The sequence below is a fragment of the Photinus pyralis genome, unplaced genomic scaffold (genome assembly GCF_008802855.1).
Source record: "Photinus pyralis isolate 1611_PpyrPB1 unplaced genomic scaffold, Ppyr1.3 Ppyr1.4_LG1, whole genome shotgun sequence".
NCBI classification, from domain to species: Eukaryota; Metazoa; Arthropoda; class Insecta; order Coleoptera; family Lampyridae; genus Photinus; species Photinus pyralis.
This window is the reverse complement of record NW_022170249.1, coordinates 35728742-35743847: the sequence shown is the minus strand read 5'-3', so window position 1 is coordinate 35743847 and position 15106 is coordinate 35728742. Positions and strand designations below refer to the sequence as shown.

The 15106-nt window shown below is 37.6% G+C and overlaps 3 protein-coding genes across 3 annotated transcripts; all 3 read left to right on the top strand.

Annotated features, from left to right (window-relative positions):
- The first annotated feature begins 2931 nt into the window (after positions 1–2931).
- On the top strand, positions 2932–6706 carry LOC116160645. The gene is made up of 7 exons (XM_031473896.1): positions 2932–2974; positions 5527–5743; positions 5803–6012; positions 6065–6094; positions 6148–6258; positions 6305–6491; positions 6547–6706. Exons 2-6 carry the CDS (start codon positions 5548–5550, stop codon positions 6328–6330), a joined length of 573 nt encoding a protein of 190 aa, XP_031329756.1. The 5' UTR covers positions 2932–2974; positions 5527–5547; the 3' UTR covers positions 6331–6491; positions 6547–6706.
- Positions 3021–4700, top strand: LOC116160108. The gene is made up of 2 exons (XM_031473250.1): positions 3021–3458; positions 3553–4700. Exons 1-2 carry the CDS (start codon positions 3206–3208, stop codon positions 4698–4700), a joined length of 1401 nt encoding a protein of 466 aa, XP_031329110.1. The 5' UTR covers positions 3021–3205.
- A 2395-nt stretch (positions 6707–9101) lies between the features above and the next one.
- LOC116160096 (putative nuclease HARBI1) lies at positions 9102–10582 on the top strand. The gene is made up of 4 exons (XM_031473243.1): positions 9102–9549; positions 9607–9890; positions 9938–10135; positions 10188–10582. The coding sequence occupies exons 1-4, from the start codon at positions 9341–9343 to the stop codon at positions 10580–10582; spliced, it is 1086 nt and encodes a 361-aa protein (XP_031329103.1). The 5' UTR covers positions 9102–9340.
- Positions 10583–15106: the final 4524 nt, after the last annotated feature.

Here is a 15106-nt window from a genome sequence, read left to right as displayed (position 1 = left end):
TACAACCCTTGATTTGGCGCAGGGTTATCACCAGGTGCCTTTGCATCCAGACTCGGTGGACAAAACGGCGTTTATTACACCGGACGGACATTACGAGTACTTAAGGGTACCGTTTGGTTTGGCGAATGCTCCGGCGGTGTTCCAGCGTATCATGAACAGCATGCTAGGCGAGATGCGATATGGCGAGGTGTTGGTGTATATGGATGACCTTTTGATACCCACAACCACTATTGAGGAAGGTTTGGGCGCCCTCGATCGCGTGTTAGAGATAGTGGCGAGGGCGGGCGTGAAGTTACGCTTAGACAAGTGTTCCTTCCTGCTGGAAAGGGTGGAGTACCTAGGGCATGAAATCAGCGCTAGTGGCGTTCAACCTGGAAGACGTAAGGTAGAGGCGGTGCAATCGTTCCCGGTGCCAACGGATGTGCATGGCGTTAGGCAGTTCGTTGGATTGGCGTCTTATTTTAGGCGGTTTATAAAGGACTTTTCGGGTGTGGCGAAGCCCTTAACGGACCTCACTAAGAAAAATGTAGCGTGGAGCTGGGGCAACCAGCAGCAGGAGGCGTTCATTCGGCTCAGAGATGCGTTGGCGTGTAGACCGGTACTGGCATTGTACGACAGTAAGGCGGATACTGAGGTTCATACGGATGCTAGTAAGTTGGGCATTGGCGCTATACTCTTGCAGAGGCCCGATGGCGATCAGGCGTGGCGGCCGGTGGAGTACTTTAGCAGAGTTGCCACTCCTAGTGAGCAGGCGTATCACAGTTATGAGCTGGAGACCTTGGCGGTGGTCGAAGGCATCAGGCGTTTCAGGGTTTTTCTGATTGGCATTCGGTTCAAGGTAGTGACCGATTGTGTGGCGGTAAGGGCGACTCTTTTAAAAAGGGATTTGGTGCCTCGAATTGCTCGGTGGTGGCTGACAATTCAGGAGTATGACTTAGAGGTGGAGTATCGTCCTGGTGTTAGGATGCAGCATGCAGATGCATTGAGTAGGAATCCTGTTGGCGAGGCGTTGCCAGGTGAGGCAATAGGCGTTAACATTGTAACCATGGCGGAGGAGGATTGGTTTCTGTTGATGCAGCTGCAGGATCCCAAGGCGGAAGGGATAGTCGCGGCTTTGGAATCTGGCGTGGCAGAAAGAAACGTGAAGGCGGAATATAAAATAAAAGGTCGCAGACTTTATAGGATCACGTTGGCGGGCGATCGGCTGTATGTGCCGTCTATGGCGAGGTTTCCTTTGCTGAGGCGGCACCATGATGATATTGGTCATCCTGGAGTGGAGAGGTGTCTCAAGCTGGTGAAAGAAACCTATTGGTTTCCAAAGATGACCAAATTCATTACGAAATATGTGCAGGCGTGCTGGCGATGTGCGTTTGCAAAAGGAAATTACGGGCGAGGTGAGGGTTATTTATACCCTATTGAACGGCGGGCGGTACCCTTCGACACCCTTCACATCGACCATGTGGGTCCATTTGTGAGGAGTAATAAGGGTTATATGTATATACTTGTTGTGGTGGATGGTTTCACCAAGTATGTGCTGGCGAAACCTACCAAGACCTTACGATCGACTGAGGCGATATGTAAATTGAGAGAGATTTTCGGCGATTTTGGGTACCCACGGCGAATTATAAGTGATCGAGGTCTGGCGTTTACGAGTAGGTTATTTGGGGAGTTCTTGGCGGAGAAAGGCATAAGGCACGTGCAAACGGCGATAGCAACTCCCAGGGCGAATGGTCAGGTGGAACGACAAAATAGGACAATAGTCGAGGCGTTGACTGCAACTGTCCAGGCAGAAAATAGATGGGATGAACGTCTACCTGAGATTATCTGGGGCATCAATAACACCATTTCATCGGCGACTAAATATACCCCAGCTCAGCTGATGTTTTCTCATCATAATGGCGTAGTAACTGATTTGGCCAACAGTGGCGAAACACTAGCTAGTGGCGGCGAGGGTGGCGGAAACCCATTGAGCCAGGCAGGGCTCCCAGGCGAACATAGACCTTTCTCACATGGCCAGGGGGGAAAGCCTCAGGGTGACGACTCTGAAGCGAGTACTTCCAAATCAAGGGATCAGTTACGGGCGAACCGAAGTGATGCGAAGGCGAACCTTAAACGAGCAGCAGCTCAGGCGAAGTCACATTATGACAAACGGCGGAGGAAGGCAACGGAGTATAAGGTAGGCGACTTGGTACTTTGGCGAGGCTCAGCGACTGGTAGAGTAGATGCCAAAGTGAGCCATAAGTTGGCGAACAAATATGATGGGCCATATCGGATTGCCAAGGTGATGCCCAACGATAGGTACCTAATCGAGGCGATCAAGGGCGTTAAGGGGTATAAGCGCTTTCAGGCGACAGTGGCGGTTGATTCATTACGGCGGTATCCATGCATGGGTAGCAATTGGCGTGGTAGAGACGAGAGTGGTTCGAATGAGGGCGATAGACGAGTGAGTGCCAAGTGTGATGATGATGTTAGTGATGAAAGTGGTGCGGAGATTGATAGGTTAGACCTATTGGATCTCTTGGAGAGTTAGGCGTAGGCGTTTGGTGATGTGGTAATTAATGGGGACATTAATTTTTCAGGATGGTCGAGTGTTAGGGGCGCGTAGGCGACCTTAGAGAGGGGAGGCTGGCGGCGTGAAGGGGCGAGGCGAGCAGTACCGTGGCGAAAGGCGATTGAGGCAGACGAGGCGTTCTGGTGAAATTGTGATATCGAGATAAGTTAATAAAATAAGTAAAACTATTCTGTGGTGTTTTGTATTTTCCGGCAACATAATGTTTGAAAAATATATATACAAAACTATGGCGGGGAATTTTTCACGGCTGCGCAGAGCGAATGTAGTTTGCGTTTGCACTCGATGGTCGCCATCCGTTGATGGTCTGTGGCCGCCATTAAATTTACGTGTTTTGGTGTTTAGGTAGGTGCATTTTTTTTAATTAATCGTGTCGTTAAGTACCCAAGAATTATAAATTGCAAGGTATGTCTTAAGATTCACTATTATTTACTCTTCTTTGTATAAAGGTTATTCATTAAATTGCTTACAATAACCATCAACATAACCAAAATAGTTTGTTTTCCTTGTGTTTTTCTACAACCCACAAAATGTCATTAATCTTACGATACGGACATCGAATTCGTAAAAATCTTAGCTATTTACCTATATCAGCGGATAGGAATGAAACTGATTTTGTCGTAAATAGTCTTCAGGATGCCAAATCCGAGAGCAAATCGATCAAAAAGGCAAACAAACCGAATCTTGCATAAACAGGTAAATGCAGCAATGCTTGAAATCAAACAATCCGCAGCTAGTCGTAACAATATTTGTGTTGCTACTGAGCCCCATAAGAATAAACCATTGAAGATTTCAACCCCACATCATGACGATGATATCGTTTGTATCGAAGTTCCTACCGAAGATGCAGGCCGTAATGAATTAGTCAGTAATATCGATAGTTTCGATGGTAAGTTGTTTTATATCTTAGATTACACATGCCAAGTAACTAGTGTAGTTAGTCAGATTCAGTAGTATCACAGATTTATTATTTAATATTCTAGAATCTTCTCTCGATGATAATGCATTTGAGGATATTATGGAAGTAAATGAGACTGAGTTTTCGGTGAATGATTCAATAAATGAAATGCAAACTTTAGATGAAAAATTGAGGGTGTGGAGCACAGAAGAAAATGTACCTCATTCTACATTTAGAAAACTCCTAGAAATTCTTAAATCAGAAAATGATATAAATGCATTTAAAAATCTACCAAGAGATCCCCGCACCCTATTGAACACACCAAGAAAAGTATTGGTGAAGACATTAGATAATGGAAGTTTCTATTATTTTGGCATCTCGGACACTTTAAATAATTTGTTATTGCAATTAAAATATACTATACCAGTTAACACACCGCTAATTGAAATAATAGTTAACATTGATGGATTACCATTAACATCTAGTTCAAACAGTTCATTATGGCCAATATTAATTAAAATAGATTCCTTATTACATATTAAAAATTATGTTGTAATGGTGGCTGTTTTTCATGGATATTCAAAACCTTCTTCAGCCAACGAGTTCTTGAAAGACTTTATTGATGAAGCAGTGAATTTATCAAATAAAGGTATTTTTCTTTCTGGGAACAATTATCCTTTTCGAATCAAAATGCTGGTTTGTGATGCCCCTGCTAAATCATATGTTTTGAATGTCAAAGGACATACTGCAGAAACTGGCTGCACCAAATGCTATCAAACTGCTGAAAGAATTAACAATGTAATGTGTTTTCCATGGACAGCTAAGCGGAATTTACGGAGTGATTATGAATTTAGGAATTGCTCTCAAGATAATCATCATCAGGGTACGACTTTGTTCACAAGTTTACCAAAATTTGACTTAATCAAAGATGTGCCTCTTGACTACATGCACTTAGTATGTTTAGGTGTAATGAAGAGGTTACTATGTCATAAAAATTTTGGTTGGATTCAAGGAACTTTTTTACACAAACTTTCTGCAACTCAGCAAGGTGAAATATCGAAAAATCTTAAAGATTGTAATAATTTTATTGTATGTGAATTTTCTAATAGAAAAGCTAGATCTTTACAACATTGTGCACGTTTTAAAGCTGTAGAGTTTAGATTGTTATTATTATATACAGGACCTGTTGTATTTAAGAAATTTCTCAAACCTGATTATTATTATAATCTTTAAATCTGTATATTGCAATGCGAATATTGAATAGTGAGGATTATGGTACATCTACAGATATGTTGGTATATGCAAAAGCTCTTTTGGATGCCTTTGTTAAGGACAGCGGAAGAATATATGGCCCTGATTTTATATCATTTAATGTTCATAATCTTCTTCATTTAGTAGATGATGCTGAAAGATTTGGGCCTGTACATAATTTTTCAGCTTTTGATTTCGAAAATTATATGCAGATACTTAAAAAGTTAGTAAGGAAACAAGATAAACCTATTCAGCAAATAGTTAAGCGTGTGTCTGAACGAATATCTTGCAAGATGATCTATCCTCAATTTTTTATGGAGTATCCCCAGTTTTTAAATGAGCATTCAAAGGGTCCTCTGTTAAGACATTGTTGCTCACCACAATTTATGATTGCAAAACTTAAAGGTTACACGTTTAAATTAAATTTAAGGGATTGTTATGCTTTGTTAAATGATAAAAATTTAATTAATATTTGTAATTTTGTTACTCTTGGAAATGCCATTTGTGCCATTGGCCAATCTTTCACAAAAATTCGACCTTGGTTTAATAGACCTTGTTCATCGGAATTAGTGGGTGTGTGGTGTATCAATATAAACCATTTTAGTAATCTAAAAATGTATAATATCAGTGATATCCGTTGTAAGGTAATGATATTACCATATAATGATAATGAATATATTGCAACTGCTTTGTTACATTTGTAAGATATTGGATGTAAAAATTCACAAGGAAAATTACTAACTTGTCAGTTTTATTAATACTTACATCTTTTTGCTACATTTAGTATTATTTATTATGTATATTATAGTATTAACTTCTGGTTGGCAACATGCAGTGGTGTGTAGTGTTTTTCCATTTTGACAAAACAATTGAAGTAGTACCGGAACATTGGGTGTTCGATGATGACAACACCATATGCCATTTTCCACCTGTCAAAGGTTTTAGACTTTATGAAATTATTAAAAGTGGCACTTCTCCAAAAGAGGATTGGAAGGTGTATGATGTCAATATGTTAGCAAAATATGGTTTGTATTAGTTTTGGTTCCCAATCACAAAATTTTGTTAATCTACATTTAATTTTTAGATGATTTTACATATGCCCAAACACAATGTGAAGCAGCTAGAAATGGGAAGAAAATTTTCAGCCAAAAAACAAAGACAATGCTTGATGGCATGGATGGAAAAGGACAGAGAATACGTAAACCTAATACAAAATTTAGTGAGTTTATGAACATTAATACAGATGACGAAGAATTAAATACTAATATAACATTTCCAACATTTAAAGGATCTAGTATGTATACACATTCCCCTATCTAAAAATTATTAACTTGATTGATTTTTAGATCCGAAAGAGTGCAAACAAAATACAGCAGGTAATATTGTGCTTTAAACTTCCGAGTTTGTATTTCATTGTTTCACATTTTAGATAACAATAAAGTAACAGAGAATGTCCCAGAGGATTTCTATACAGAAAGTGATAATGTATTAGAACCCTATACAGCACAGAGTGAAACTAGTGAAACTTCACATCATTCCAGTGCGTATGTTTCCATGATTATAAATTTTATTTTTGTAATTTTCAGATATAATGGATAATAATTATTTTTAAGGCTCTGAAGTTTTCATTGGTAGGAGGAGAAACGGCAAAAGATATAACACGAAGAATATTATATTTAATGTTAACAAATGATGTGGCAAAACTGTATAGTTTTGACGGAGCAAAAGGAAAATTAAAATTTAAATCTTTGAAACTGTATCATTTGTTATTAGGTAAGTTATAGCAATGCATTTTTAACTCATATTTCTCTTTACCTATGTTTTACAGCATCAATTCGGAAGAATCAAAAAACGCATGACGCAACAGAAAGCGACATACTACCAGAAACCAGGCAGTGGCTGGCACAAGCAAAATTTAGGAAACAAAAATAATTTTATACTTTATTTTTGTTTTAAATACTTACAAAATAAAATCCATTTTATTGAAATCTTTTGAGTAATGTATGTACTCGTAGAAAACCACAGGTGCACCCTTTTTAAATGATAGTAAGCTATTTAAATTTTGTTTCAGCCTTTGGTTAAATTTGTACCTTTGTAAATAAGAAATTTGTTAATATTTACAAGTTGTACTGAAAGCTCTAATAAAATGTAAGTAGGTCATCAAAATCAAAATGCAGGTTTAAATGTTTATGGAATATTAAGAAATATTTGGAACAATATGATATAAATGTATTACAAACATTATAACAACATTATCAGAAAGTATGCCAATATTATGATAGCATTTATACATGTTTTACAAATATTTAAAAAATATTTTAGTAAATGTGTAGAAAATATTAGAAGTGGGACATCTAGATGTTTCCTAAATGTTTTGAAAAGGTTTGGAGGCAAATGTTAAATATTCTACCAATATTTCATAGATTTGAACAAAATCTTTATTATATGTTATAGATATGTTGGTGTGCTATGTGGGATGATGCTCAACATTTTCACGAGATCGGAAATTGTCATTTGTTCTCTCAGGCGCATTAATGTCAAGAAACACTACACCATTTTCAAAGGAACCGTGCACCATGCATTTGCCACACCCGTAATACCCCGAATGTGATTACACTGCGGTTACAGCAGCCCGAGCAGGAGCATCACATACAAAGCCGTTTATTTTAATTTTGTATATGTTTCCTTGCACTTCCACATTTTTCGTTAATAAAGCAACTAATTCTTCTACAAAAGGAGCCATAAACTCATTCATATCCTTTGGTTTACTAGGACCCTCATAAATACTAACAAGAAAGGGTTTGCTACACTTAAGGTTGGATATTTGACACAAAATGGGCCAAAAGCACTTATTACTGTCCTTCGCAATTGGCAAACCATCGATATTAAAATTCATTTCCAATTTTCTTTGTTGTGTTTCGTTTTTTAGGCAATGAGATAAACCTTTAGCAAGGCCAAAATGAATAAACTTGCCCGGTGGCATGTCAACAACTGTTACTGATTTTGGTGTACACAATAGGGTTCTCGCATCTTTGGGCAATTCCTTATGCCCATTTCTCTGTAAAATTGTTAGCAATTCATTCAAGTGGTTATGTTTGATCTGGTTTCGAACTGCCCAACCAGCTATCTCTTCTTTGAAACTTGCTTTATCACTGATTAGCAGAACACCTACATCACGAAACTCCTCATTCTCTTCCACCACCACGATATTCAAATCATTCGGTTCAGTAGCTTCTATTGAATCGGTTGTGTTATTACCAGTATTTGTACCTAATTCTGTATGATTATTGTCAACCACCATTTCATGGTCGATACCGCAATTTGCAGGACTGGAGGTACTGGCAGCAGCTTGATTATAAACCGGAATAGCTCCCTTCAAGAGGTTATTTGAACGGGTCGCCGGGGTCGAATGCGGGAATATAAAAAAGACGCACTGCTCGTAGTCGGTTTATTGCTTGTCCGAAATCGGGTGTTTTTTGTCGTAATCGGGAATTGTCTTATTTTGGGTAGTATTCTAAATATAAAGTCGAATATCAGTAGGTACATGCCTTAGATGAACACATCACTTAATTTAAGTACGAGCCTAAATTACAACGTACTATGGACTTACCTAAATATAAAGTCGAACTCCACAAGGTCTCTTAATAATTACAATTAAGTTCACTAAGTTGGACCATGCTCGCCATATTCTAGAATGTACATCAAATTTGCAAATACCAAGGACATCAGGAAATGAGATAAAATGACCACATGTAAGAACATATTTGAATTTGAAATTACTGATAATTATTGTTATTATAAATACTAGTAGCGCCATCTGTTGAGGTAAAATGACATTAACATTTATCTAAGACAGATTTCTAATTAATTTGAAATTAAGTTTATTTTTATTTGTTTTGCTATAATTACGAAGACTGTTATAAAATTTTGTTGACGAGGTCTTCATAATTTCATTTCGCCGTCTTTCCGATAGTCACCTTCTCATCTTGAACTGTTTTGTACTATCACAATAAACATTCAAATTAATATTTGTGAAAATACAACATGCTGTAGGTATGTGACATTGCCACTGACAGTCATTCATTGACAAACGTTCTGAATTGGAACGTTAAAGATTATAAAATGAAGAGCATCCCATTCAGACGATGCACATCCCAGTGACGTACACCCCGGCACCGTTTTTCCGATGACAACTCCTCCCGGCGACAAATGCTTTCCTGTTTATTCTTTCATGTTTATGTTTTCATGTTTATGAACTTTACACAATTGACATTGGTGGACCCGCAGGTGAAGACTAAAAAATGTTACCTACCTATGTAAATGGCACAATTTTAATTAATCGGTACGATAGGTAATTCTTATGGCCGTATGCACCGTAGCGTTTTTAAACTGGATTAGAGTTTAAACTTGGTTAAATAACATAACTGCTATGCACCGCTAATGTTTAGAGTGCTAACGAAGCTTAAAGTTACACCGGCAATTTTGCTCGTTTAAGTGTGTAATCTCGATTTAAGGTACACGCGTGCGCGCTAGCATCTGTCACTGTTGTTTACGACGTAATCACATAACCTCAACTTCGGTCTTCTCAAATCTCTTGGAGTTTTAAAATTCGTTAATCTACCATGGAAATTGAAGACGAAATGTTTTATGACGATGATGGTGACATGTTAAACATAATTGAATACGGTTTTCCAAGGCGTGTTTACCAGAGGACCAATTATTTTGACGACATGGATGAGCTATCCTTTTTTAGAAGGTTCCGATTAACTAAAAATACAGTTTTACATTTGTTACCACAAATAGAGGAATTTCTGGAGTTCGATAATGATTTGTAAGTTTGGCGCAATTTGAGTAATTTAGCAGCAATTTACAACTGGTATCTTTTCAGAAACAATAGTATTTCTCCCATTAACAAATTATTGGCTACATTAAAATTTTACGCATCCTCTGGACATCAAGTATCTATAGCAGATTTTAAGGGATTCCATCAATCCACAGCCTCCCGAGTAATAACACAAGTTTCTGAAGCTATTGCTGGATTAAGACCAATTTATATCAAGATGCCAAGAGATCATGAAGTCATACACACCAATCAGGATTTTTATCGAATTGCGAGATTCCCCAGAGTGCTTGGTTGTATTGATGGAACACATATAAAAATACAGTCTCCAGGTAATACTTATTTCTGTTTAATGGCTACGGTACAGTGAAAACCTTAGGTGGTGAAGATGCAGAGGTGTATAGAAATAGAAAATCAGTGTTTTCAATAAACACACAGGTTATTGGCAGTTCTACACTTAAAGTGTTTGATATTGTTGCAAGGTGGCCTGGATCCACCCACGACGCTACTATTTTTAATAACAGCAGAATTAGAGCACGTTTTGAAGCTGGCGAGTTCAACAATAACGTTATTCTTGGTAATTATTTATTACTGCATCTTTAATTTATCTATAAAACTTTAATTTGTAGGCGATAGTGGATATACATTAAGGCCATATTGCTTAACTCCTCTTCTGAATCCAATAAGCAGAGAAGAATCATTATATAATGAAGCCCATATAAGAACCCAAAACACAATTGAACGATTGTTTGGGGTTTGGAAACGCAGATTTCCAGTGTTGGCATATGGTTTGCGATGTAAGGTGGAAACCACATTAACAATTATTACTGCCACGGCAGTATTGCATAACATAGCATTAGATATGAAAGAAGACGTACCACCAATTCCAGAGAACATTAATGCAAATGAGTTGCAAAATTTAATTGATTTAGGTGAAGTTCCGCAACTACCACAAAACGTCAACCATGTTGGACTGTACGACTATCGTCGAGAACTAATAGACAACTACTTTGCAAATTTATAATGTACAATATAAAAATAGAATAAGTTCCTAGTTTAGAGTTTTTTTTTAATTTCAATTTCTAATTCTAGTAGCTGCAATTCTAATCTTTGCTTTTCCTTTTTCATTATTTTGTCCTCCTCTAATTGCAATATTTGTTTCTCGACTATAAACGTTTATTTAATAACTGCTCATATTTTTCGGCAACAGCTGACGATGATAAAGCTTTAATTTGCTGCACTGGTCTACGGCGGTTGCTTCTCAGTGGAGTTCTTGAAGTAGATTGTTCCTAAAATGTAAATGTAATTCCAGTGGCGTAACAACACAGCTGGGGGCCTCGGGGCAAAACGGTCCTTGGGGGCCCCCTATAGATACCAGGGATGACTTAAAGTTTTAATGTACCTAATCGTTTAAATTAAACACATTTAAAACGGTTATTATTGAATTTTTACTACTTATCGAGCGAAATACAAAATCGGAATACACTAAACATTAAATTTTCAAATATAGGTAAATTACATATATATTTGCCGAGCCGAAGCGCCCGAAAGGATCTAAAATTCTCTCTTTCGAGCCTTGCATTTGCAAATTCGTTTATAACTTGGGTTAAATCCATTTCGGACGCGGTTTTATATTCGATCGAAAGAAGAGCTAGGTTGTTCAATCTCTTCTGACCCATTTGAGATCTTAAATAATTTTTAATGATTTTTAATTTACTGAACGACCTCTCGAGAAGGTTGAGGGATTTATAGTGGATTACCTATTATAATAAATTTTTTTCTTTTTTGGCGATCGATTTCGACATTTATTGTCATCATCTGGCCTTAGCGTCAAAGTTAAAATATTAAAATATAGATGAATGGTGGTAACATAAGTTATTTTTTGTGAGCCGATGTGGATGTAGATGTGGCGGTCAACTGTGTTGTGGCTGTAAAGTGAGGTTAACAGAATCCATTTGAATTCTCCCTGAAGTTGCTTCTGGTGGTGCTTCAGGTGAAAATGTTCCTCCCTCGCTTGTTACGTGTTGTTGTTCTTTGGAGGAAGATGAACCCTCCTGTTCATGGGTTGAAATCTCAGTTTCCACAGCATCTGGTTTAATCTTGATAACAAAGTTATCCAGTTTTGCAAGTTTATTTACGGACTCATCACGTGCCCTTTTTAATTTCCTCTTCTGAAAACCACTTATGTAAGTGCGTTTCTCCATATTCAGTCGTTTTCTATAACTGCAAGAAATGATTATCCATAATCGAAATTTTTCTTTTATAAGCATTGGATATACAGGGTGTCCCTAAAAGGTCTGTACAACGCGCTACCAGGGGTTCTTGGTATCAAAATATGACGATTTAACCCAACTTACCTCTATCCAAAAGTGCTTCGGTAAGGCGCTATCTACCGCCAAAGATTAAAAAAAAAATCGTTATTTTTATTTTATCGGAAAATGGTTTTGCCGATTAAAATGAAATTCGGGATGTGAATGTCTAATGTAAAAAGGGTCTTTGTGATATCATCGTTTTGATTGTAGTTGCTATGTAGGTGGTAAAATACTGACCATCCACATCTGAAGAGGTCTAAAACTTTTTAACTACTATTTTGACGGTTCTGAATTTTTGGACACTGATAGACAGTTTACTTGCAAGCATTTTTTGTCTCTTGATGAATATCGCTATCTGTGATGGTTTACGAAAAAAAAATAAATTTAGGCATGATGAATGGCATGCACCATACATGCGATTGTTCCTCAAAAACCATAAGTGCAAGCAAGAAGTAGGCTATGAAACCGTAGTGCATGTAACGTAGAATAAACGAACACAACAGAGTAAGTCAATGTAATGTATTAATTTAAACTACTAAATGTTCAAAGTAACCTCCATTTTCACGCATATAAAGCATTATACGGCGTAATAAATTAAACTGTACCCTTTGCAACATTGGTACGTTATTTTTTAAAGTTTCTACAGAATTTTGAATCCGCCGCCACAATTCCTCTTCCGTATTAACGGGTGTGGAATACACCTGGGCTTTAACTGCTCCCCATAAAAAAAAATCCATCGGCGTTAGGTCGGGAGAGCGCGGTGGCCATTGCATGGGAGCATCATGTCCTCTACCTATCCACTTATTGGGGTATTCCTGATGTAGAAAGTTTCGGACGGCTACAGTAAAATGAGGAGGGGCACCATCATGCATGAACCATATGTTTCCGCGTAGCTCCAAAGATACGTCGTCCAATAAATCTGGCACAGTATTTTGAATATGTTGCAAGTAACTATCGCCATTTAATCGTTGAGGTAAAATTACAGGACCAACAATAAAAGTATCAACGATTCCTGCCCAAACATTAATCTTGAATTCGTGTTGAGAATGGGTAACTTTACATGCATGCGGATTCTCATCTGCATACACATGTTCATTATGTAGGTTTGTTATGCCCCTTCTTGTAAAGCAAGCTTCATCGGTAAATAAAATGTTTCGGCAAAAATTCTGATTTCGAACTCTTCGTTCATTGATATTAGTACAGAAAATTAGACGTTGATCCGGGTCAGGCAACAAAAGATCTTGCACTTTTTGAATGTGGTACGGGTGTAGCAATTGTTCGCGAGTGACTCCATTGACAACGTTTTTCGAGACCATTAATTCCGACCCTAAGCGTCTGCTACTTATCTCCGGTTCGTCTGCTACACGATCCAAAATCGCTTCTTCGACATCGGGATTCATTACATAACGTCCACGTCCGTAATCAGCCATCACAGGAGCAAAGCGACCGGTCTCACGAAGACGTCTTTCAACAGCCGCAAACGTTTGATGGTTTGGTACACGACGATTTGGAAACCTGTGAGTATACTCTCTAACGCATTGGCGACCATTTCCACGACAGTATCCAAACACTAATAGCATATCAGTTAACTCTGCGTTACTGTATTGAAAGGCCATATTACAATTTTAACAATGAAATTTTAAGTCTTCAAGCAAAACGTAAATTCTTCAAGTTTAAGAAACAACAAACAAACGTTACGCCACTCTAAGGTTTCACAGCCATCTTCTGATTTTTTGAGGAACAATCGCATGTATGGTGCATGCCATTCTTCATGCCTAAATTTTTTTTTCGTAAACCATCACAGATAGCGATATTCATCAAGAGACAAAAAATGCTTGCAAGTAAACTGTCTATCAGTGTCTAAAAATTCAGAACCGTCAAAATAGTAGTTAAAAATTTTAGACCTCTTCAGATGTGGATGGTCAGTATTTTACCACCTACATAGCAACTACATTCAAAACGATGATATCACAAAAACCCTTTTTACGTTAGACATTCACATCCCGAATTTCATTTTAATCGGCAAAACCATTTTCCGATAAAATAAAAATAACGATTTTTTTAAAAAATCTTTGGCGGTAGATAGCGTCTTACCGAAGCACTTTTGGATAGAGGTAAGTTGGGTTAAATCGTCCTATTTTGATACCAAGAACCCCTGGTAGCGCGTTGTACAGACCTTTTAGGGACACCCTGTATTTGTATTTTCTGTTTTTGCCATGAACGTACTTAATTTATTTTATTGAATAATGAATACGTATACGTTGGAGTGTTTATACATACATATATAATATAATAGATAAAGTAAGTACTCACCTTCAACGAAAACGGCAAAACGTTCAGCTTCAGATTGCTGTTCAGTTACACCTTTATTAAATTTTAATTTGTATGAATAACAGTAACACAGTAGTAACCGAAAACGACGAAAACAAAAACACATCAAATAAAACAGAAACGCAGAGTCACTAAAGAATACAAAATTGCAAAGCACGACAAAAACCCTGCACCCGGAAACACTTTTGGCCGCCACGAAGATCACTACATCAGTAAGTAATTAAAGGGCAAAGATAACTCCGTAGCAATTCAACAGTCGTAAGCGTAACCTACTAACAGAAATAAAAATCCCAACTTGCAAGAAAAGGAAATATAGCTAGGTACTTCATTTGTTTTACCACTTCAGCATAAGCGCTAAACAGTCCCTGCTAATCTTATCTCAAATGAATTGAATGCCAGCAACATGAATAGCGTTGCGTATTTTAATTATTTTTATTCAAATAGGGTATCAGTGCCAGATATCAGATTTCAGAGTATAAACATTTTAGTTATGAGCTTCGAATGAATGTAGTACCATGTTAAGATTTAGCAATCATGAACCATGACCTACAATTTTGTTTTGTATACTACGCATTTGTTTTCTACGTGTGTCCGGCACCTTTCGGGTTTCGGGGCCCCCGAGATCGGGGGCCCCGGGGCTTTGCCCCGAACTGCCCGGTGATAGTTACGCCACTGTGTAATTCTTTATAAATAATAAATACAAATTTCATTCTTACATTTAATACAGGATTGATTGGATTCTGTAAATTACTAGGCTTGTAATGTTTCCAGGATTCCACTGCAACAGGCGGATTTTCCTGAAGGTTACAGTAAATTATATGTTATAGGTACCACATTTACTCTTATGCCTTACCTGCTCAACTATTTCATCTTCATCATGTTTTCTTTTTTGCGTTGCACTGGAC

What these genes read in the sequence shown, in the direction of transcription:
- LOC116160108 (XM_031473250.1), top strand. Translation starts at nt 3,206, where the DNA reads ATGCCAAATCCGAGAGCAAATCGATCAAAAAGGCAAACAAACCGAATC. An exon ending in TAATATCGATAGTTTCGATG is followed by an intron (nt 3,459 to 3,552) that starts GTAAGTTGTTTT and finishes TTAATATTCTAG; the next exon opens with AATCTTCTCTCGATGATAAT.
- LOC116160645 (XM_031473896.1), top strand. Translation starts at nt 5,548, where the DNA reads ATGCAGTGGTGTGTAGTGTTTTTCCATTTTGACAAAACAATTGAAGTA. An exon ending in CAATATGTTAGCAAAATATG is followed by an intron (nt 5,744 to 5,802) that starts GTTTGTATTAGT and finishes TTTAATTTTTAG; the next exon opens with ATGATTTTACATATGCCCAA. An exon ending in TGAAACTTCACATCATTCCA is followed by an intron (nt 6,259 to 6,304) that starts GTGCGTATGTTT and finishes TGTAATTTTCAG; the next exon opens with ATATAATGGATAATAATTAT.
- LOC116160096 (XM_031473243.1), top strand. Translation starts at nt 9,341, where the DNA reads ATGGAAATTGAAGACGAAATGTTTTATGACGATGATGGTGACATGTTA. An exon ending in CTGGAGTTCGATAATGATTT is followed by an intron (nt 9,550 to 9,606) that starts GTAAGTTTGGCG and finishes GTATCTTTTCAG; the next exon opens with AAACAATAGTATTTCTCCCA. An exon ending in CAACAATAACGTTATTCTTG is followed by an intron (nt 10,136 to 10,187) that starts GTAATTATTTAT and finishes TTTAATTTGTAG; the next exon opens with GCGATAGTGGATATACATTA.